The sequence below is a fragment of the Chaetura pelagica genome, unplaced genomic scaffold, assembly GCF_000747805.2.
Source record: "Chaetura pelagica isolate M959 unplaced genomic scaffold, ChaPel_1.0 scaffold85, whole genome shotgun sequence".
In the NCBI taxonomy this organism is placed as follows: Eukaryota; Metazoa; Chordata; class Aves; order Apodiformes; family Apodidae; genus Chaetura; species Chaetura pelagica.
In genome coordinates, this window is record NW_009953505.1 from 4,665,521 (window position 1) to 4,689,458 (window position 23,938).

A 23,938-nucleotide genomic window follows, 5' to 3' on the forward strand; every position below is an offset into this window, starting at 1 on the left:
TAACAGCAGTATTTTCTTCACTTCTTTACTTGCTGTAGTTTATGAGCCAAGAAAAATGTCAACTTTGTCCATTCCTTTTTGTAGGCTATTTAGCCAGATGCACATAACTGATAGTTGGTAGAGTACTTCTGCTACTCTGTAGTCTACAAAGGTTGATGCAGCGTTGAATGACACAGTTGCTACCTACAGTGTCTTGTTTGTGCTATATTCTATAATTGTTTTAACATTACTAGCAGATTTAATTTGTTAGCAAAGGTTGTAGCATTGCAAATGAAAATTCCTCAATAACCTTTAGGTTTTGGAAGATGCTGTCTGCTGCAGCTTCCACTTGCATTCTTGTGGTTTTAGTGATTTTAAAGTAGTATCTCGGCTTCACAGGTATGAAATTCTACCCTAATAGACAACAACACAAGTCACTTATCTGAAATTACTGAGTATATTATAATTTTAGTATTTATATGTTCTGTCTGCCAGAGAAGTGCAGCATGTACATATGTTAAATACTGAGGTTCGTAACTTACTGGAAATACTTAAATCTGTATTTATTAGACTATATGCCCTAGCAGAGTGGGCTCTTGGAAGATTTTGGGGGATCATTAAAACAGGTGCAGTACCTTAGGTTAAAGGTTGTTGTCTTGTCCTTCCAGTGTTTAATATAGACAGTTACTTCATCTTCTCATACTGTTGTCTTCTGTAAAATTAGCACACTTACAGAGAGATGGTATGTGATTTAGGCATCAGCTAAATATACACTGGAGTTAAGGTAGTTTAAATACATTATATTCTCAAAATTGCCTATATAATAGCTACAGTATTCATGTTTTAATGCATTTAATTTGTTAGAATACCTTTTCTAATTTGCTTGAGGGAAAAACAGATTATTGAAGAATATAGCTCTCATGGCAACCCTGAAATTATGACTGCATAGCAAATACAAAAAAAACCAACCCACCTCATGTGAAAAAAAAACAACTCATTGCATACAAATCCTACATACATTTTATATGTAAACTCCTATCATTGTGTAATTGTTCTTAGTACTTACCATTGCTTTCTCTATGATTGTATTTTTAAGCAACTCCTCAGTTCCTAGGTCATCTTATACCTATATTAGCATTCTTCAAAATTAATGATATGCTGTAAGTGATTTGCTGTATTAATATGAATGAAACTAGTAATAGAAATAAGATGATCCTTGAAGATAGATATTGTTTTAGTGGATAGTGTTGTCTAGCTTAAAATTTATGCTCATCATTGTCTGGAGGTCTAGCATTCTGAGGATGAGTAACTGAGCAAGGTAATTCCCAAGTCAATGCTTTTGCATGGGTCTATATGAAAAGAAAATGATGCGGTTTATTCTGACTGTTTATTTGGGAATTTGATAAGCATAGATTCAAGTATAGTGTTTTGAAAAAGATGCAGACAGCATATGAAACCATTTAGTTGTGTAGGAAAGGTATTCAGGTAAAAATGTCTTGAAATGTAGTCTGTTATGCAACCTGAATTTGTCTGAAGCCCCAGTTGTTAGCTGTTGTTGTATTCATTTAATTTTCAATATTTAACTCTTAACTGTGATATCTCTCTGTAAAAATTACTTTGTTCCTAATGTTTAAAATCTGTTTCCAGGCTGCAAGCTGCTATATAAACAAGACTTTGCAAGACGGTTAGGACTGAGATGTGTTACTTGTAATTACTGCTCACAGCTGTGCAAAAAGGGAGCAACTAAGGAACTTGATGGTGTAGTGAGAGATTTCTGCAGTGAAGAGTGCTGTAAAAAATTTCAGGACTGGTACTACAAGGCAAGTAACTCAGAATTTTTGACGAGAGCTCCACAGTTAAAAAAACCAAAAATGCACATGTGAGGATATCTCAAGGACTGTGCAGCAAATATGGCTCACTTCAGCAAAGCATTTGCTACACAATAAGCAAATGTATTAATTTCATCATTTGAGTTTCCTTAGATCTTAAAGCAGCATTTGTACCATCTGATTTCATTAATTCATTTGGCAAGGAAGACTTGAGTTACAGAAAATCAAGAAACTACTATGTATATTTGTTACTTTACAATTCCAATTTTTTCTCCTAAATTGATACCATATTTTTCTTGTCAAAACTTCTTAAATGTATATTCAGAATGTTGCAAACACTATTAATAGCAGCTGGATGATACCTTGAATTCACTGATGATAAATGAGGTTAGCAGAGTTTTCTTGTTCCTGTTTTTGCCTCCTTTTTTGCCTTTTCCCTTCTACCACAGTTTGAACTGCAGAGGCTTTGGTTGTTCATTATTTCCAAGTGGAAAGGATGCCAAAGGGAAAAGCAAGAGCAAATGGATTTCTAAGAAAAGTTTAAATCAAGCAGATGGCATATATTTCTAAATCTCTGGAAGCTTAACTACCTTGTGAAGCACAACCAGCAAAGAGTTCACATTAAGAGTTTTTTTGGGGTTTTTTTGCTTGGTTGGTTTTATTTGTGGTTGGGGTTTTTTTGTTTGTTTTAATTTATTTTTTGGAAAGAAATAAAGGTGAAATTTGACTGGGTTTAACCTGCAGTTAGTGCCATGTATAAAATATTTGATCTCTGGTGTGAACATCCTGGAAAGCTACATTGATAATACCAAAACAAGAACTACACTTGTGGATGCAGTTGCAAAAAAGACAGTACAAAATTCATCACCTTTTCAAAACCGTACACAGCCTGGAAGGCAATAGAAAGCTTGAAATCTTAAGAGGACTAGATACAAGTTGTGTGTTTCAAGATGATCTACTTACCATAAAAGAACTGAATCTGAAGACATACCTGATCTTTTGGAATGGCTGGTTCCAGAAATGTTAAAGCCAAACGTTGTTGAGTCTTTATTTTGAATAATGTATGTAGGGTCCTTTTACATATTCCCAAAAGAAAACTACTGAAGACCACAATGTGTTCCTTCTGTCTCATGTGAAAATAGGGTGATGAAGCTTGGCTGCAGGGTTCATAAACTTACTAAAATGTTAACTTCATACAGTAATGTTTAATCTTTATACCAGAAGACTTGGGGTATGGAGTGAAATTTATCCATGCATTGAAAGTGCCTTCTGATAGAGAACTGAATAAAGCTCTGGTGTGCTCCAGAAATCTTGGTAATTCAGCAAAATCTGTGGGTCTGCATACTAACTAGTTTCACGTACATTAACTTCTATGGAAGGTTGAACTCTTAATTCAGGTTTGAGAACTACTTGAAAACTCTTAATTCAGGTTATCCTTCTGATCTGTGGGATAAGGCAAGAACTTAATTGGCCCTTTAAGTCTGCTTAAGGAATGCTGTTGTTACTGTGGTATGGGAGAGGTAGATGTGATACCATGAAAAGGCAATTTAATCTAAGCAGACTGGCTGGGAACTACAGACTTTTGATGATACTGAAGTGTCAGGTATTTTTACTTTTTGAATCTTAGACTTGCTAGTGGAACTGGTGTTACATGGTGTTGAATTGTTGATTGCCATTTTTTTTCAAAGCCTCAAAGCCTTTGCCTAATTCAGTTTTGGTTATAAAAGTTAGGGATTTATTACATGAGGAAAATTTTTGGGAAATTTTGTGTTTTGCTAACATTGTTGTGTGTTTGTTTTGGTTTTTTTCCCCTTTACATCCTTGCTGGTAAATTCTCCTTCTTCTGTAAAAGTCACTCCAGATATTTTAGATTTGGTAGTGCATAGTAGTTGATGTTCTTACCTAGCCATAAATCATAGGTAATGATCAAAATACAGGAAGACAGCATAGATACAGACTCATCCCCAAAGCTGTACTTCATTTGCTGTTTTGTCTGTTACCTTCTTAGAAGAATAGTTATATATGTATGAGCCTTGTCTCATTTATGCAATGTCCAGTGTTATTTTGGAGTTTCAATGAATGTGTACTTGAAGAGAAATATTTAGTAACAACCTAATAATGTTTAAAACACCAGCATTGTGTTCATTAAACAAGTGTTTGTCTCCATCTTCCTTGTCTATTTTTTCGTAGTGTCCATTCACCTCTTAAGAGGTAAATTTTCTGGTGCCTTGAGGTTAGCTCCCTAAGTTATTAGAGCTCCTCCTGTAAACTTAATTGCATGCAGTGGTTTGGATTTTAATCTGAAAAATGCCTGGGAAATTTCAATATGAATATTTTAGTAGCATAACGTTTCATGACAGTTTCAATAATTTTATGTTACCTTGCAAAACAGTATACAGTTCTGAGACCAGCACAGAAATCTGTTAACTTAAATATACATTGTGAAACATTGCTGAAAATACTGCAGCTGAAGTGTGTTTACAGGTCATTCAAGGCCACAATAGAGTATTGATTGGACTGAGCATGTCTGGTGATGACTGTTTCGTCGAGTCCAAGAGTCTTCAGCAAAGACTAAGTGGGAGGTGGGGAACGACAGTCTGTGGCACAGAAAAATTACTGTGGCTGGTGAGCTCAGATAGCAGTGATGGTCAATGGCAGTAAAATTGGAAACAATGGAGCCAGCATTCATCTAAATGGGAAGGGCATCAAGACAACCTTGTGGAATTCTTCCTGTCCTAATTTAGCCATTGTATAGTTAGTTAGGCATATCAGTTTCAAGGAGGTACTGTTTCAGAATGGTTCATCTGCTTTATCTTATAATTGGTCATTCTGTGGAAGCTTTTCTTGCTTCCTGTTTGTTGCAGATTGAATTCAGAAAAGACAGCTAAGATTAGGTCAGATTAATATCAGTCCAAACCATTGGAGAATGTTTAGGAACAAGTCATAAAAAAATGTAAATAAAAACACCACACGTTAAAACTTCAGTTTTAAACCAAGTTTGGGGCAAATATTAGTGATTTATACTGATCACCATGTCCATTTGAACTTGTTGAAGTTCAGAAGACCTGGGAGAAGAACTGGACCAAAAAGCACTCATGATTGGCAGAGGAGTTACATACAATTGAAGCATAGACTTTTTGGAAACACAGAGACGGAGCAGACTTGAAGGCAGGTGTTTTTAGCAATTCAATTAACATATAGTGTCAGTATCCCAAACGAAAACAAATGGAAAGGGGAAGGAAGGAAAAAGCAGAAAATCATGAATTCACACTGATATTTTCCATGATCAGGGAAGTGGAGAGAGCAGCCAGGTAGTAGGAAACTCAAGCGCGTGGAAGAGTGTATAGTATTGACTGCAAGTATGATTAGGGAAATTGTAGAATTATGATGTAGCCAATATAGGGATGACAAGTGAAACATCTTTATAAAGGAATCTTGGGCTTGCTAAAGAATAGTAATGACCATGTAGAAGCAAACCAATTTTTTTCACCTAAATACCTTAGTAGCAACCCAGAAGAGACAATAATACACTTATTGAAAGGCCTAAGTGAAAGAGAGAACCAGGAGAGAGAGAAAACAGTTGCAGCATGGCTGTGGTTGCTGCATTTGACAAGATTAGTCACCTTTTTCTTTGAAGGAGAGAGAAAATTGAGCAGAAAGTGATGCTTTGCTAGTCAAAGCGGTGTGCAGCAGGTCAGAATAGGCAGGTCTTTCTGTAGGTGGTTCAGCTGCCATGCTTAATCAGTGGGCTTGAGATTTAAAATTAAGAGTGAATTATATATATATATTTATTTTATTTTTATTTTTTTTTACGGTTATTTTAGCCTTTTGGTGGCTTTGGAAGATGCATTTGCATTAAAGGTGTGAATTCACAGTTTCCCTGAGCTGACAAATTTAGGCTATTTTGGCAACGCTCCGCACTTCATCTTCTTCCCCACTTTCTTCCAAGAACACAACTTACTTGCTCTTTTGTTCCACTCAGAACATGTCTGCTGCTGAAGGAACTGTGGATTAGCATAAGCAGAAAGTCAAAGTGACAAATGCAACACAAATTGTGGGAGGATGGGGGTAATGTGGTGCCCTGCAGGTGCTTAAGCACTACTGCTGACACTTGTAAAGAGCATAAGGGAAGAGAAGGATCTGCCCTTTTCAGGGGCACCTGGTGCTTACTGTGAGGTGATCCTGAAGCCACAGCTTTAATTGCTCCCAATTTAAAGCTAGATATAGTGTTAAAATGGAGTCTCTGTATATATTATCTTAAATATTTGAAAATTACAACTGAGAGCTGAATTGCCTGCATTGTGAAAAGACAGTGCTAGACTGTTCAAGGACAGAGAAGAAGCTCAGCATTTAATTGCTTTTTAAATTTGAACTAATTGCCCTGTTTGTACTTTTTTGGAGTCATACGAACTGTAGTTGTTTGGTTTTTTTAATTTAGTTTTTTAACCATTAGAGCCTTGTGCATAACTGCAATGTTGTGTTTGGTTTTACATATTAATGTTTTATGTTGCATATTACCATAACTTCCCTCTTCTTCTTCTGGGTATATTGTTAGGTTGATTTCATTTTGGATTCCTGAGCATCCATAAAGCCTTTTATTTTTTTAAAGGGCTGCCTTAGAATGGCTGTTGCAAGCAGTTTCAAGGGAGCAGTAGCACAAACACTTCTTTGCTTACTTGAGCATCTGAAACTGGGGCTAGCCTTGTTACAATTTATAGCATGTCTGATTAAATTCAGTGGAACCTATTTTGGAAGAGAACAATGTCTGTCTTGGTGATGTCTCATGAAGTCATCGCATAAATTGGTGAAAGATGTATTACTGAAATGTTTAGTTAGGGATACAGGAGATGAAAGTTTTGAGTTTCAAGTTACATGCTAACTAGATTTTGTGAAAACCTCTTTAGTTTGAGAGTTATTGTTTATAAATCATAGAGAAACTTTGATGAACTAAGTTACTGGAAACTAAAGTTGTTGACAAATGAAAATATTCAATATTTACACTGAAGGACTCTGATTTGATACCTACATAAGTGATGGTGTTTGTGACTTAAAACAAAAAAAAACAAACACCAGACTTTTAGAGGGGAAAAAACCCAACCCACCTCTATGTGTTCTTGATTCAAGAGAGTTATTCAGGAGTCTCAGTCACCTTCTGCTTTTGTTTTGCAGGATGTTTCAGTGGAATTAATTAAAATTGATGAATGGAATGATTTTTTTACTGACTCTCTGGAAGTGAGCAATTTTTAAAGACTTAAAAAAGACTTAGTGAAATAAAGCATACTCATTCTGGGTTTTAACCCCCAGCAAATAATTGAAAATAGTGACAGATGTGCCAGTATGCACAGGTTAGATGTTAGTGTAATGGTCTCAGAGCCTCCATGAGCGAGGCTTCAGTGTGCAGCAGTTGGAATTCTTCAGTACTCTTAAAAACATAAGCTTTTAAAATGTGGAAATATTTTTTTCCAAGGCTTGCTTAAAAATGTCAAAATCTTCCTTTGCATTAAGGCTGCACGATGTGACTGTTGTAAATCTCAAGGAACTCTGAAAGAGAAAGTGCAGTGGCGTGGTGAAATGAAGCACTTCTGTGACCAGCACTGTTTGCTCCGTTTCTACTGTCAACAAAACGAACCCAATCTGGCAACCCAAAAAGGACCTGAGAACTTGCAGTATGGTAGGTACTGCTTTATGGCTGCTAAGCAGCAAACAAGATGCTTCCTTTAAATGAAAAATTTAAAGCTGCATGAATTACTCGCTATAATAAACTGTTAGAGATTACCCTTTTTTATTTTATCATCATTGAACTGCTTGCTGTTTTTTATCTTTATGTTCTTGCTTTTTCAAGAGCTGAAGCATTGTCAGGTAACCAAACAGTTTTGTAATCACTTTTAAAAAATAAATCTTTTTTAGGTTAAGCATAATGGGGACAGAAAATGTTTTCCTCTTTCATTGTGCTCCAATTTGTCATTACTTGCTCTGGAAAAACTTCCTTTCAAAATGTGTTTTGGTCACAGGGTGTAGATAAATGCACTAGGAATGAAAAAGGAAAGAAATTAAGTGGAATTAAAAGAAAAATCAAATGGAAACTAAGAGATAATGGAATGAAAGTATTTAGATAAGAGGAATACGTTGCTTTTTTTGTCTTCTGATGGCAATAGGTACCATGTAAATTTGCGGATGGGGGCTGAGTGCATGTGTATGTTCTTTAAATGACAAATCAGGCCAAGTTCAAATAGATCAGCTTTTTAATTAATGTAATAATAGCAACACAGCTTCATTGAGTAGCCATTTTCATATTTGAACATTTTGGTGATTTTCTGAAAGAGACTATATTAAACATCTGGATGGAGCACTGATTTACTGTTAACTTTTGTGTAAGGTTCAGTGCTGAAGTACTCAGATGCCTGTGAATAAGAAGGCTTGTGTGCAGTTCCCACCTGAAATACGATACTAAACAGTGCTGGTAATTTGATGTTATTCAGATGATAGGTGTTGTCTGTTGCTTACTGAAATGTTCTTGGATTCTGAAAAAGGGAAAAAGTTCTAAAAATATTTTCTTATGTTTTTAGATCAGGGCTGTCAAACCCTCCGAACAAAAATAACAGTAAGTACACATATTTAACATATATATATATATATATATATAAAAAAACATAAATAGATATATTTAAAATGTTGAGATCCTGGTGGCTTAAAGAGTTGGAATTAAAAATCAAAAAGGAATCAGTATCTTTGAATGATACTAAACTAAATTTATGGAGTTAAAAATTTTTTTTTACATCAGTAGTTTAAGCATTTAAAGGTTTGTATTTTGTCTTTTCAGTGTCTTCTGGGAAACCAATTAATCACCCATTTATTTTTCATCTATAGTGAATGAAAGTGTTGCTTAAAAACTTAATGCACAGACCAACCTGTATCTTACTTGCATGTTTAGACTCATTAGGTGTATTGATTGATTGTAGAAAGGGAAGAGAATTTCACTGGTCAATAGGAATATTAAGGTTGTTTCTCAGCTTTGAAAGGCTAAAAGTAAACCTTCAGATGTTAAAATATAATTCCCAAGAGCAGAATACTTGGTGCTCAAGGTCTGATTGACTTTGCTGCAGGTGACAGAGTAGGGAAGTGTAACCTGCCAGATCATGGTCTGGGAGGGTGGGAATCAACAGTGGAGCAGCAGTCTCCTTTCTGAGTTTCAGTTTTTGTTGGCTTGTAAGAAGTATGATTAATAACTTTTTTTTTTTTTTCAGTTAGTGTAGTATATTTTGTTTGAGACTTAGTTTAGGTTTGAATTGTTTGTCACATGTCACATGTCACATACCAGAACTGCTTCATTTTCCATGAAAAAATTGACTCACATTTTAAATGCAAATAGGTTGCTAGAAAGTAAACCTGAGATTTAAGTGGAAGTATTTTGATGGTATTAAAAAATACATTAATGAAAAACACAGAAAATAACGAGACATCAGACAGCCTAAACTGTCATGTTAAAAAAATCTAGCATTTTAAGTTTAATGATGTTAATTCACTCCATAGATCATATAAAAGCCATGTGTGACACAATTTAAAAATATATTTTAGAAAGTATACATCTTTTAAATAAAGTCTATTGCTCTTCTCATGACTTGACTTTCCATTTTTAAAAGGTTATGTGAGGCTAGTCTTACTATTTATGACCAAATAAAAGTGACAGTCTGTTTCTTATATCAGGTTCTAAAGCAGATGCTAGGGGACAAAAACCATGTCTGGAACAAGAGGGTTTTTTTACCTGTTGACTGTAAGGATGCACTTGGAGAATTATGGGTTCCCAAGTATGTTTTCTCTGTAACGGAGCCAGCAGGGGGAGCTCGAAGGTTGTATATTAGGTATTTGAAAGTTGTTTGCAGATGGTATTCTATTTAGATACACTTTTTTTTTTAAAATGTCATATTTTTATTATACCATTGTTCAAAGAGGTTAAACCCTGAGCCAGAAGTTTGTTATGCTATTTATAGTGAATTCTTTTTACAGCTGAAATTATTTCTTAAGTTATAAAGTAGCAACTTCATTTAAACAAGAATGTAGAAAAAGAGTATCTTAAATTAAAAAAAAAAAAAAAAAAATAGAAAAAAAAGAAAATGAGATAGAAGTTGTTAATCAAAGTGCTAGCCCTGACTGAGCAAAATACACCTATGTTACATTCCTGGCACTGGCAGCTTATTACTAGAAATGTAGAATAGCCTGCAATTAAAGAGTAATAGTTGGTGCAGTTGTGTTGTGCTGTTGTGTGAGCTTCCTTTTCAGTATCTCATGTATGAAAAGTATCAGCTGATACAGTAAACCAAGAACTTTGTGTTGAAGTCGATGTGGTGTAGCAGCATATTCTCTTTTATTTGCTTGCCTGTAGGGCTCAGCACCACCACCTTCCCCAACACCTAACAGAGAAATGAAGAACAAGGCAGTTCTTTGCAAGCCTTTGACAATGACGAAAGCCACATATTGTAAACCTCATATGCAGACAAAATCTTGTCAGACAGGTAACTTTTGAACTGTACTGGAACTTTTTTTAACTGAAGATTTTTTTAACTGTTACTGTCTTGGAACATATTGCAAATATTCTGATTTTTTTCCCTAAACTGCAGGTGTAAATTATTTTTAAGTACCTGGCAGTGTTTGCCTTTTTCTTTTTTCTTTTAATAGAAGATGATTGGAAAAAAGAGTATGTCCCAGTGCCTATTCCTGTACCTGTCTACGTTCCAGTGCCTATGAACATGTATAGTCAAAATGTTCCTGTTCCCACAACAGTTCCTGTTCCTGTAAGTGAGACTTGAGTTTCTTTTTTATATAGGCATCCATTCACATGCATGTGTGGGACTACTTGGTATTATTGACTGATCTCATTCTGGCCCATCTAAAGGAGTGCAGGATGCTGTGACACTATTTATTGAAAAAGCATTAAAAATCTGGCAGTGACACTTGATTTCCTGATTGTTCCTTAGAACCTGTCTGCCTGCTTTCAGTGTGAGAAGCTTGTGCTACTGAGCTTTTTAGAAACAGTGCTGAGTCATAATTTTGAGTTTGCTGAATAAGCATTAAACAACAAGGTGTGTTCTGGTAATGGGGAAACTGAAAGAAGGTATTAGGGGAGGTGGCAGAGTGGAATAAACAGAAGGAAGAGAAGCAGAAAAAAACCCAAACTTTGTGGCAGCAAAAGAAAAAATAACTCTAAGTTAAACTTTCTACTATCTGTGTACCAAATTTCATCCAAATGGTAGAAGAAAACCTCTGGGCTCCTAAAATTTGATTTCACAAGCAAGCCTCTAAAACAAGATACTGATTTGTCCGAACTGTTAGTCTGAACTTATAGTCAGATAGGCTTGAAGTTCCAAAGCCCCTTCTGTTCTTATTTTGACCCACTATATTTTATCAAGTTAATTTTTTTCTGGATAATTTTCTGCTTTTCCTTCAGTTCTCAGTCATTTATATTTAATTTTTTAACCTGTCAGCACTTTTTTGTTAGCCCACACTGAAGTGATGTGTTTCTAAGCTGTATTAACTCTGTATTTTAGATGAAGGGCATAAAGTTTCTGTGTTGACTGATGTTGGTGCTTTGTTCCAGCATAATTTTTTTCTTTTCTACTTAACTCTCCTCCCTGTCTGCATAGGTTCCAGTTCCAGTTTTCTTGCCCACTACTCTGGATAGCAGTGAGAAAATACTTGCAGCAGTAGAAGAACTGAAGGGAAAAGTGCCCTCGAATCCACTGGAAACGGAGCTACTGAGCTTGTCAGGGATGGTACCTGAACATGATGAAAAAGCTGAAGCTTCTGATGTGGCCAGTGAGTTTCCTGACAAGTTTTTGACTCTTTGGTGTGCTGGGGGATGTGCGTGTGTGAATCAAGAGAAGGGTTTTGTTTTATTTGGGTCTTTTTATTATTTTAAGGAAAGATTCTTCGAGTACAACAGTACTATTATTGAGTTCTTATATTAAGTTAAAATCTTAGTTATTTAAATATTTTTTGAATACCATTTTAGCACATTTGCCAGACCTTTATCTTTAAAAACAAAGGCGTTCCCTTTGCTGTTGCCAAGCAGTCATCCAGGATTGCACACACGTGTTTTCTTCTCAGCATAACTCAAAACAAGCCCAAACCAATCTGTTCTTCCTCCCAAAAAACCTCAAGTTTAAAGTTTAGGGAGATGATCTCCATAGTTGCATCTTACAGGTGTGAACACAACTTTCTTTGAACAAGGTGGGATATGGTAGGGGCCTGATCTCTTTGCAGGAACACAGTACTAGGCTTGTTTCATGCAGGGTGTGGGGAAGCTGTTAAAGCTAAGAGAAACACACATTTCACAAGTGGAACTGTGGTCAACGAAACCAGGTGACCTCATGATGCTTTTGTTCTTGATCAATCGTGACTTTCAAGTGTTGTCTCTTTGAAGATAGCAATGCATCAGCTGACAATAGATCACTGGGGTTCTGATGCTGAAATGACTTGTCATCCCACCAGCTCACTTAAAAGGAAAGAACTTTCTGAGACAACTTTACAGCTGAAGATCAAATCCCACATATCCTGTAGTGATATTTTCATAGTGCACATAGCTCTTTGCTCCTCTTTCTCAGCTCTGCCTGCCAAAATCCTCAAGTCTCTTCTGTATCTTCCCAGGAGAATTTGTCTTCTCTTCCAAAAAATAGACTTCAGGGTTTTTCCATGACTCAGATTAAGATTTGTTGGGTTTTGGTTTTGTTCTGTTTTGCATTTTAGAAGCTCTTTCAACAGATGTCTCAAACAATGTCGATCAGTTATCTGACCTTATGCTTTGGGTGTGGTATATAGGGAGCCAATGATGCTGCAGTCCCAGGAGGCTTATTGTTTTCCAAATTGTTGCCATTCCCCCATTAAAGCTGGACATTTCTGATAGTTCTGCAAGGTTGTAATTTGCAGTTCTTTGGTACCTTTTGTGAAGTACAGCTAGCTGAATGAGTAGATGTGTGGGATCAGAGCTTGCTCATTTGCAGAGAACTGAATTTGGACAAATCTGTCTTTGTCTGAAGTTGGAAAGAGATCAAGCTTTTGTTTCTCTCTGCCTGTCTTGTTTGCTTTTGTAGGATCTTTTTCACAGACTTCAAAATAAGGTCTACTACAGGGAGAACCATGTAGAAAAATAGATGGTTAGGTTTGTTAAACCAGTATTTGATTTTCTGTACACATTTTGCTGACTCAGTGAGGAAGGACAGGTGGACTGGTAGGTATCTTTTCTATTTAAAGAAAATCAGATTGGAGAAATAAATCTGAGATCCCAAGAAAACAAAACTGAGGATGGTAATGAGCAGAACAAGCAGATATAGAGCTACTCAACTTCTAGTGTGCTTCTTATCTGCGCTGTTTTGACTAATCCATGTGTTTGCTAAAATAATGAAGAGGTTTTTTTGTTGTTTTTTTTTAACAGGTGTGACAGTTGAGTCAGATCAACTAAACTCAGAAACAGACACGCAGACAAGCTTGCCTGATGTTCCATATGAAGCAGACCTTGATATTGAAATAGACTTTCCACGAGGTATTTTTTATGTCATTTTAATAAATAATGTTAAATACATGTTGTGGGCAACCATTGTACTTTGTTTCATCATCCTTACAGAGGAGCTTGATTTGATTGATCCACCTGATTGGTAAGACTTTGCCATGTCTTTGCTAGACTGGGAACTTCTAAATTAGTGTCACTGTTTGACTCAGGTCTGACAACAATGCTCTCAATCCCCCTCCACCCAGGTGGGGAAGGAGAGAGAGAAAAAGAGAGAGACTTGGCTGGATTGAAAACTAAACTACACAGCTTTAATTAAACACTAATGAATGATACAAGAAAAATATATACAATTATATACAGATATATTCAGGAATGGGCAAAAGCCTCTCGCCTCCTCGCACCCCCAGCAACTCCCACAGCACTTCCCTGAACTGGGAAGAGTCCCGAGGAATCCCGGAGCTGCTGCTGGAGAAAGCAGAGAGTTATGGGGGTCAGGAGATCTCGAGCCTAAGGGTCGACGGTGATGGATGAACAGAGTCCTCCCTGGACGCCGGCCATGGACGGAAGAGAAGGGAAGAAGAAGAAGGAAGGAAGAAAGGAAGTTGTGATCTCTGACCTTCCTTTGAGCTTATGTAGATATATGGAATGGAATATCTCTGGCCAATTTTGTTGTCTGTCTAACTCAGCCTCCTACGGGGGGGGTCACAGATCTCCCCATAGTGTCTGAGCCGGCAGAGTGCAGGTGCAGCCTTGAAGCCTCAGTAGTTAGAAAAACATTCCACTGTCTTATCAGCCTAGCAGAACACACTGTTGCTAGCTACAAGAAAGCTTACTGAAGGAAAAAAAAATCAGTAAAAAGGAAAATTGACTTCATCTTGGCTCAAACCAAAACAATTAGTTCCTTCATCTTTTAAATGCAGTATTTGAAACAGAATGCAAAAAAAGGGGAAATTAACCTTTGACAAACAAACTTTGCTGCATCATTTGGTTTTGGACATGGATTTAGGAAAGTTATTTTGAAGGCTCAAAGGCTCAGATGGCATGTGTCATGGAAGACAATAATGAATGAGTTCTTAAAGGACCAGGTATTTCCATGAGAAAAGGCAGTTTAAAGCAGAAATTACAAAAGAGCAAGTTTTCCACTCAGGTTGTTAGAAAATTGCAAGCTGGTATGCTGCACATCACTTATGTTACCTTTTAGTATCTGGTTAATGTCCATACCAGTATTTGACAAAGGCAGCGTTATTTGAATTAGCAGGAAAATAACTGAGAGACCTGTCTAGCCAGAATCTCTTGGTGTTATGTTTTACAGTTTCTACCATTCTAGAGAATGCAGGCAACAGTGTCTGTTTCCTTACACCATATCCTAATCAGTCCAAGATGGAAGAATGCTTCTGAAAGTGTCTCCCTTCACATAGCTTCTCTTGGACATACAACTCTTACACCTCCCTGATAGCTTCTGTGTCTGACACTGAAAGTCTCCTTTTATATCTGCACTCGATGCCCAGACTGGGTTTCTTAGTTTGCTCAGTGTCTCATTTAATGACCAAGTGTAGGGGGTTAGTCTGACCTTAGCTTAGGAAATTCATTAGCCAGATGCATGCTACATTTTTAACCCCCTTTATAAATGAGACTTGGTACATGAGAAAGAAAATCAATGGAAGAAAAAGATGGATCAAAGTGGAACAGTAAATAATAGCAGTTTGTAATAGATACTGATGACACTGAAGTGCTTCTGAGATGATACTCTTTGTGGTAGCAGAAGGACTGGGATTTAGTCTGGGGCAGAGTTCTTAAGTCTTCCATGTGAGTGCTATTTTGTCTGGACTGGTTTAAATGGTGTCTTGAGTAAGGGAGTGAAATCCAGCTATCAAGAGAGAATTCAGTTTTGAATGAAGTTGTTATTTGATATCTAAATGAGGGATAAACCAACTTCAGTAAATAAAGGAAATAAAAATAAAGCATAAAGTAAATTTTAAAAAAATAATTAAATAAAAAAAATTAAATTAGTTGTCTCATTCCACAGTGTTGTCTGGGAGAATCCTTCATCCTCGCCCTGAAATGTTAAGTAAACAATATTTTGACATTACCATGAATCTATTCACTGAAATTACTGGAATATCCATTATGAGCTGGACCTCCATCACTTGTATAAATACAGACTAAAACCAATTTCTCTAAAAGAGCTTACATTCTGAATCTTAATATCTTTAGCCAAGTATAATGTGCTGTGTAAATTATAAAACATGAACAGAAATTATGGAAATAGATGAACAAAAATGCACGTACTGAGTTAATTTGTATTTTTGCCTCTCAGAGCTGCTCATTGTCACATCATAATTTAGGCTTCTTAATACCAAACACTACCTAGGCAGGAAAAATTGTGTAAGGGCCCAGAGGAAGAATTGCTGCCTTAGTGGCATGAGATAGTGCTTGAAATTGTTGAGCATTGTGTCCTTTACAATTTATTTAGAAATAAACATTGTTATAGCTTTGTCTTACTTTTAAAATAAGAAAAGTTTTGTTTGCTTCCTCATAGCAAAATCCAGTGTTTGGTAGTGCTTATCCGTGTGCTTTTGTGGACCCTTCAAGTTAATTCACACTAATATAGTTCATTGGTTTTTGTCAAACATTGTCAATATTATTCAAAACATGTTTCGAAATAAGTTTCTGTTGATGTCTTTTCAGCAACTGAGGAGCTTGATACAGAAAATGAGTTTTTGTTACCCCCTGTTTTTGGGGAAGAGTATGAGGAACAGCCAAGGCCTCGGCCCAAGAAAAAGGTAATTTTGACATGCTATTATAAAATTCTAAAAGCACAAAATTTAACTGGGCAAAAATATGCCAAGCTTTGGGTTTTGTGGGGTTTTTTTGTTTTGTTTTGGGGTTTTTTTGGTTGTTTTTTTGTGGTTTTTTTTTTTCTTGGGGTTTTTTTTTCCAGTTCTCATATTGCTCTAAAACCTGCTACTACCTATTCATGCTTAATATCCTATTTTTATGATGTAAATTGATATATTTCAAGTAATAAAGTTATTTCAGTCCTGTGTCTCCTGCAGTTAACTGTTGTATTTAATAGGAGTGTGATTTCTGAAGTATGATCCTGTTTTTGCTTCACACTGGCAGAACTGTTGATGTAGTGTGCTAGTGTGTATGTACTTGCTTACTGCACTCTTAGTGGTTCTTTTCTGCCTTCTACTTTGAGCAAAGCTGTATTGGTTTAGTTTAACAGTAAAATGGAAGAATGCTTGCATTACCATGGCTTGTCATGGGGCCTTCTGTATAAAATAGTTTAAAAAAAATTACTTGTTTGTAATTTTCCTAGATTTTCAGTCAAAAATCTTAATTTAGACATTGCAAATAAAACTTCTAATACTTCTAATAAAACTTTATAAGAATGCGTGTGTCTTTCTAGTTCTAAATTTAGAGTCTGAACTGTTGGTATTATCTGCTGGACATTTTCCACATATCTACTGCTGGACGACATACTTTAATTGGGGAGCGGAGCAATGCAGGCTCTTCCATTGATGGGTTCAGTTGCACCTAAAAGGTGGCATAGATTTGTAGTATCTTTATCTTTTTGTGCATTAACATGATGAAACAAGCTGAATTGTTAGGGTCATGAAGACAATCAGAGGGCTAGAGCACCTTTCTTAGGAAGACAGGCTGAGGGAGTTGGGGCTGTTCATCCTGAGGAAGAGAAGACTCCAGGGGGACCTTATAGTGGCCTTCCAGTACCTGAAGGCTCCCTTTAGAAGGCTGGGGAAGACCTGTTCACAAGGGCATTTAACAACAGGACAAGGGATAATGGTTTCAAGCTAGAGAAAGGTACATTTAGGATAGACATTAGGAAAAAGTTCTTTAAGATGAGGGTGGTGGATCACTGGAACAAGTTGCCTAGAGAGGTGGTGGGGCCGCATCCCTGGAGACATTCAAGGTCAGGCTTGATTGGGCTCTGAGCAACCTGTTCTAGTTGGAGGGGATTGGACTAGATGAGCCTTATAGGTCCCTTCCAACCCAAGACATTCTATTTGGTGTATTGTGTGTTTGCTGTTTAATAGGATAAAAACAAGACAGAAACTCCATTGTTCTGACTGTGTTAGGAACTAGTTTAAAAGGCAAATTAGAAATGTTTGTCAGCTTAATAAATACTGTCCTTACAAGTATGTTCAATACAGAAACCACCTACTGAGTGAAGTGTGTGTTTCTTTGCACCGAACCTTCAGTTTGTCATTTTCTTGTCCTGCCCAGCTTGTGTGTTCTTGCCAGCAGAGGCTGCAGGCAGTATTAACCACTGTGTTCCCATGGCAGGGGGTGAAGAGGAAAGCGGTCTCGGAATACCAGTCTCATGAGGACAGCTTGGAAAACTCAGAGTGTAGCTTTCCATTCAAATACACGTATGGTGTGAACGCGTGGAAGCACTGGGTGAAGTCTCGGCATTTAGATGAAGAGCTTCCAGAATTAGAGGAACTGAAATCAAGTAAGTATTTTCAAAAATTTGGCATTCAGCTTCTTACTTCATTGGGAGAATTGCAGCACTCATCTGATTTTAAGCTGGATTTTTTAATAGAAGTTTTCACACAATGACTCATTTATTCTATCACTAGGTTGCTGAATGCTTTTTTTTCCTAGTTTGCGCAGTTTAGTTAAAAATGTTGAATCTCACACTTCTTGTGCAAGCCAGTACAGCACCTTCCTGGCTTTTCTGACTTTGTGATAATTTTTATTTTCTGTTAGGATACTGTTTTTCCTCTTATTCTAACTCACTTTGGAGTTCTCACCTTTTCTGGACTTCTGAACTGCAAGGGAGGGGCATCCTATGCTTTGTCCTGGACAGGGATCCTCGTCTGAGGCTGGCATTGTCTGGCTGTGGAGCTCTGACATGAAGTGACCTGTGCTCCCGTGGAGCTTTGCTGCTCTTTCTGCAACGCTCCTCTATGTGTGCATTTCTACCGTGAGGGAGAAGGGTGATTGCTGCTACTCCTGCCATTCTCCAACTCCCATGTGTGTCTTGGCACCCTTGCGTTGTGCTGTTGGATCTTTGGAAACTGCTGTTTCCCTTGAAAGTCTCATCTCTACAGCACTGTCTTAATTTCAGCATCTTGGGCCATTTCTGTGTCATCCTCAGCTGTGCATGACAGTATATTTGTCAGTGGGTGATACTGCATTTGGTTAACTAGACTTTACTCTGGTAGCCTAGGTTTTTTTTTAACACAGACCTAACATTTTAACTACTTAGTACATTTAGACTCCTTGATTGGTTAGTGGAGAGAACATATAAAGCCAGTTTCCAGTCCAGAAATACCCCATGTCACCCTTGCCATGTGATAATTCTATTGTATAATACAGCATTTTTTCTCTATTTTACAGCAAAGTCTGTGAAATTAAAGGAAGATCTATTATCACATACTTCAGCTGAGTTAAACTATGGGTTGACACATTTTGTGAATGAAATTCGAAGGCCAAATGGAGAGAACTATGCACCTGACAGCATCTATTATCTGTGTCTTGGGATTCAGGAGGTTAGTAGAGGCTGTAGAGGTGGGAAGTGGAGCTGCTGATTTGACTGTAACCCATTTCAGTGAAAGAATGGAGATAATGTGGATTTATTAGCAAGGAGCTATTCTTAATATATTGCTTATGACCAGTAACACAGAGGCTGCTGTGTAAATCCTGTTGTAAAAAGCTGTCTGTATAGAAAATGAGTTTACAGGCCCATCCTGAAAACTCAAATGCAAGCTGGTATGTTATAATTTTAAGCTTCTTGCTGGGTTAAAGCAAAGAACTTGCAGTGTACAATGACATAGTTTTTCTAAATGCTGTGCTTCGTTTTGTTTGCTAAAGATGGCTTAACTGATGTAAAAACAAGAATGAAAACAAAGGCATGATCTCCTAATGTTTTACTAAATTCAGTTACTTAATTTATCATGGGAACAAGCTGTTTGAAGTGTCTTTAGGGGAGAGTATAATTTACTGAATATTGTAGATAATGGGTAGTCAGGCTTTTTGGTAGAGTGCAGGAAACTCTGCTATATTAACCGTCTTAACACACACACACTTTGCTCACAAACTGTAATTACATTATATTTTGAAGATAAAGGAAGACAGTTTAGATACGTTGTATGTGAAGGCAATAATATATCACTAGATAATAAGAAAAGCTATTCCACAGCTTATGTGTTAAGCAGAGGATGTCTTAATTCTTGGTACATAAGGCAAATCATAGATAACATCAGCAGTGTTCAAAGGTGAGAACACAGAAGATTTAATTTAAGTTAAAAGGCAATAAAAAAAATGCATGTGATGTGAAAAGCAAGCAGTTCACAGGCTTTGCAGTCCTGCTTAAACAGTTTCATACTTAAGGCACAGGACTTGGATCAAATAACAAAAGTTAAAATAAAAATATTCTTAATATAAATAGTACCTACACTAACTTTTCTATATTGCAGGTATGCATTATTAAGGAGTTAGTTGATAGCTTTGCCTCATGGTTGAAATTTGATAAGTGAGCAGTCCCTGTTTGGCATTTCAGTCAATACTAGGCATGCTACAAGGCATGTTTCAATTTGGCTAGCTTTCTGCTTCTGCACTTGCATGCTATACTGGCTCTCTACCTTTCTGTTGAATTGAAAATACTTACATTAAGTTGGTAAATAATATACAGTGAGGTATGAGTTTATAAAATGGAAGTCAAGTAGTATTTTTTTATTTTTTTCACCTTTCTCTTTGTGCCTTTGACATTGCCTATTTTGTCTCCACTGTGGAAGCCAGTTATGTGTAAAACCTTTTGTATTTTAAGCTCATCAGAACCAAAGTTTGTGTGGCCCAGCACAGCTGTCATGAGCTCTAATACAACACACACAGTGCTGGAACATTAAGGGAACTTTACTGTAATTACTGCTTATACTTAGTGTTCAATATTTAATTCAGATGATGTTAACAGTCTCATCTTCCCAATTGTGCCACTACTGTTCAAACAGATAGGAAGATGTGTCCTGTTTGAGGAATTTGCAGGTCACGAAGACAGAGAAGTGAGGGACAGAAACATGTGAGTGTATGAGCTCTCAAGGGCTGCAGCCAGTGTCTGTGTGCTAATGGCAAATTGTACATATATGGGTGTGTGTTACCCTTCTGAAGAAGCAGGTTTAAGCAAGGTAGTGGTACAATAAATGCAGTGTAGTGGTTGCAATGTGCATCAAAACTCCGTCGCCTTCTAGTGTTTTCTTAGACCTTCTTTCTGCCTGACAACCCTGACATGGATACTTCTGAAAGGCTATAAATTTTCTGCTACTGCATAAAAAGTATTGCCACTGGTTAACTCAGAAGGGGCTCAGAGGAGACTAAATTGTGCCAAATACAATAAATACATTGCTAACTTAGATTAAATTTACCTTCAAAGGAAGATAATTATTTTTCATAAAAAAACCAACCAAAACCCCTTGGAAAATCTGTTCCAGCAAACTTGTCCCTGAGTCAAATGGTACGTTTTCTCAGGTCAGGTTCATTTGCAGCTGATGTTGTTGTGCTTCCAGCCAGAATTGATTCAGTAAAGGTTTTGATAACTCTGAAGTACTGATCCTGAAAAATACCACAGTTAGTAAAGGTTGTTGCATTGTCATGCAGGCGTTTTGTGGTGAGGGTTCATCTAGAAGAAGGGGTTAGCCTGCTTTGCACCCGTGTCGCATTGTGGCCTTATTTTTCCCAGTACAGATTGGGGGTTTTGTTCTTGTTTTTGCATGTATATTAATGGGGGGTTTTGGGCAAAATTCAGGCTGATGGAGTTTGGCAGATGTTTGTTGGCAAATGCTGTGGCCAGTGACTCAGCCTGTGGGATTCAGGCATGTCGGGTTCCTTTGTGTTCACTGCAGTTTCTGTAGAGCTCATCCTAGGTGGAAATTAGCATTATGCTAATGCTGCCCCCTCTGGGGCTTGTAGTGTAGCAGAGCACAGTGTTAAGGTGTGGAAGTGAAGGTTGTGGATGCTTGTTGGGTATTGTGCTGCAGGGGGGTCTGCAACATGATGTCATTCTCTGTAGATCCCCTGCAGGGTGATAACAGTCTGGGGTGTTCACAGGTTCTACTGAGGATGTCAGGGTTTACCCAAACAAGTGTTACTCTGAGCCAGGAAACAGAAACAGGAAACAGAGCCAGTTGTGTCCTGGGCTGCATCAAAAGAAGTGTGGCCAGCAGGACCAGGGAGGTAATTCTGCCCCTCTACTCTGCTCTGGTCAGACCCCACCTGAAATACTGTGTACAGTTCTGGTGCCCTCAGCACAGGAAAGATATGGAGCTGTTGGAGAAGGTCCAGAGAAGGGCAACCAAGATGATCAAAGGCCTGGAGCACCTCTGCTGTGAAGACAGGCTGAGAGAGTTGGGGTTGTTCAGCCTGGAGAAGAGAAGGCTCTGGGGAGACCTTATAGCACCTTCCAGTACTTAAAGGGGCTACAGGAAAGCTGGGGAGGGGCTTTTCATCAGAGAGGGCAGTGATAGGACAGGGGGTAATGGTTTTAAACTGAGAGAGGGGAGATTTAGGTATTAGATATTAGGAAGAAAATCTTCACCATGAGGGTAGTAAGGCACTGAATTAGGTTTCCCAGGGAGGTTGTTGATGCCCCATCCCTGGAGGTTTCTAAGACCGGGTTGGACAAGGTTTTCTGCAACCTGGTCTAGTGGTAGGGTTCCCTGCTCATGGCAGGGGGTTGGAACTCAGTGATCTTTAAGGTCCCTTCCAACCATAACAATTCTATCATTCTATCATTCTGTGATTTTTAGTTGAGTTCTCATTGGCTTGTGTGGGAACTGGTTTTGAACCAGTTTTCAATCCAGTTTCAGTTTCACTGCCAGCATTCAGTGTGAGTGGTTAATGCAAACCAGAGAAAAAGAAAAGTCCATGGAGGAAAAATGTGCCAGGGAAAAGAGGGACAAACCCCATTAAGCTTATAGTGAGCTGTATTATCTGGGTTAGAATTGCTTTATAGAATCAAAACTGATATGTGATTCTGTATGTAGAAACAAGGACATTTTGTGGAATATTGTACTTTGAAGAATTAGTTAAATGTATTGTATAAAATAATTATCTGAATGAAGATGTCATGTTGGAGACTTCTAGGGAGTGTATATATTAGTTCCTTGCTATAAAACAAAGTGCAAAGATAAGGAAGTCAAGATATGCTGAACAGCCTAGTATATTGACAGAGCACTGGAACAGGCTGCCCAGGGAGGTTGTGGAGTCTCCTTCACTGGAGACATTCAAAACCCACCTGGACACGTTCCTGTGTGATGTGCTCTAGGTGACCCTGCTCTGGCAGGGGGGGTTGGACTAGATGATCTTTCCAGGTCCCTTCCAACCCCTAGGATTCTAGGATTCTATGATAAATGAGTGCTGTGTTTAATGTTATTTCAAGAATGTGTACAGAAATAGATGCTGTTTACAGAAGTGAGTACATTTTTTTGTCCCACTTTTACTGTATAGACTAATGACAGGCTTCTGCACAAAAGTATCATAGAACTGGAAAATTTAAAAAAGCCAAGCCTCTGTTTCTTAGAAATGTCTCCAGAGAGGCTAATGGCAAATACTAGTTTAGCCCCCAGCCCTTAATTCTTGGTAAAGGTTCAAAAGAGCTTCTGTCTGTAAGGTCAAGAGGGTTAATATAATTAGATTTCAGAAGAAGCAGGCACCTTGCTTCATCCTATAATTTTTCTTGCACTGCTGCATATCATTACTACAAATGTGTGGGGTTATTTTTGCTCCCACTTCTGTGTTGAAAATGCTTTTGTCAGTGTCGAGAGTTCACATTTAAAATGGCAGGCTCTTACTAAATGCTTTGGGTTTTAGTTTGTGTCCTAGGTGGAGGAAAAGATAAGGTAGTTGTAGGTTTTGGGTTTGGGCTTTGTTTGTTTGTTTTGTTTAAATAACTCCCCATTCAGTGCTATGATGTTGCACACCAGGAATTTTAGAGAAAAATATTTGAGTTGTAATTAATCTGTGATAATATCCAATTAGAAATATACAATATATGTTACATTGGAGGTAACTTTTAATTGCTGAATATTTGAAAAGTGTCATTACTTTATGTCTAGGTGCTGGTTTTTTTACAAAATTGCAAGTGTTGTACTGAAAAAGGACCTTATAGCACAGGATTTGTTCTAATCTGGAATTGTAAATATTATCTGTCTCTTTTCTCTAGTATTTATATGGAAGTAATCGAAAGGACAACATATTTATTGATCCAGTCTACCAGACATTTGAACAGGAATTAAATAAAATCCTTAGAAGTTGGCAACCAAGCATACTCCCAGATGGTAATTTTCTTTTTGGTCACGTATGTTTTTCATCTCTTAATAGTTCTGTATTCCTAAGCATGTAAATATATACAAACATTTTATGCATTGCTATAGTAATTGATTAAAAATAATAAAGATTTCATCTAAGAGTTCAGTTAAGAACGTACCTGTGTTTATTGTCTTGTTTCTTGGTAATCCATGCTGCAAATTTTGCCACTGCCTGTTAATCTTAAGTTTACTACGCATTTTTAGGAGAGAAAGATAGAATAAGTAGCTGCTCTTCAACTTGTATTCTTTCTTTACCTGAGCTGACTTTATTTTTTGCCCATTTTTTTTCCGGATGGGAAGCA

At 37.3% G+C, this 23,938-nt stretch overlaps 1 protein-coding gene across 1 annotated transcript in view; it reads left to right on the forward strand.

Moving 5' to 3' along the window:
• Window positions 1-23,938, forward strand: part of ZMYM2 (zinc finger, MYM-type 2) — a 70,652-nt gene that overhangs the window by 40,117 nt on the left and 6,597 nt on the right. Inside the window, exons 9-19 of the mRNA XM_009999400.1 lie at window positions 1,627-1,799; window positions 7,314-7,479; window positions 8,375-8,409; window positions 10,189-10,318; window positions 10,482-10,597; window positions 11,447-11,618; window positions 13,234-13,341; window positions 15,997-16,091; window positions 17,617-17,785; window positions 18,676-18,827; window positions 23,492-23,606. Coding sequence (XP_009997702.1) covers window positions 1,627-1,799; window positions 7,314-7,479; window positions 8,375-8,409; window positions 10,189-10,318; window positions 10,482-10,597; window positions 11,447-11,618; window positions 13,234-13,341; window positions 15,997-16,091; window positions 17,617-17,785; window positions 18,676-18,827; window positions 23,492-23,606 — 1,431 coding nt within the window. The remainder of the gene's footprint in view (window positions 1-1,626; window positions 1,800-7,313; window positions 7,480-8,374; window positions 8,410-10,188; window positions 10,319-10,481; window positions 10,598-11,446; window positions 11,619-13,233; window positions 13,342-15,996; window positions 16,092-17,616; window positions 17,786-18,675; window positions 18,828-23,491; window positions 23,607-23,938) is intronic.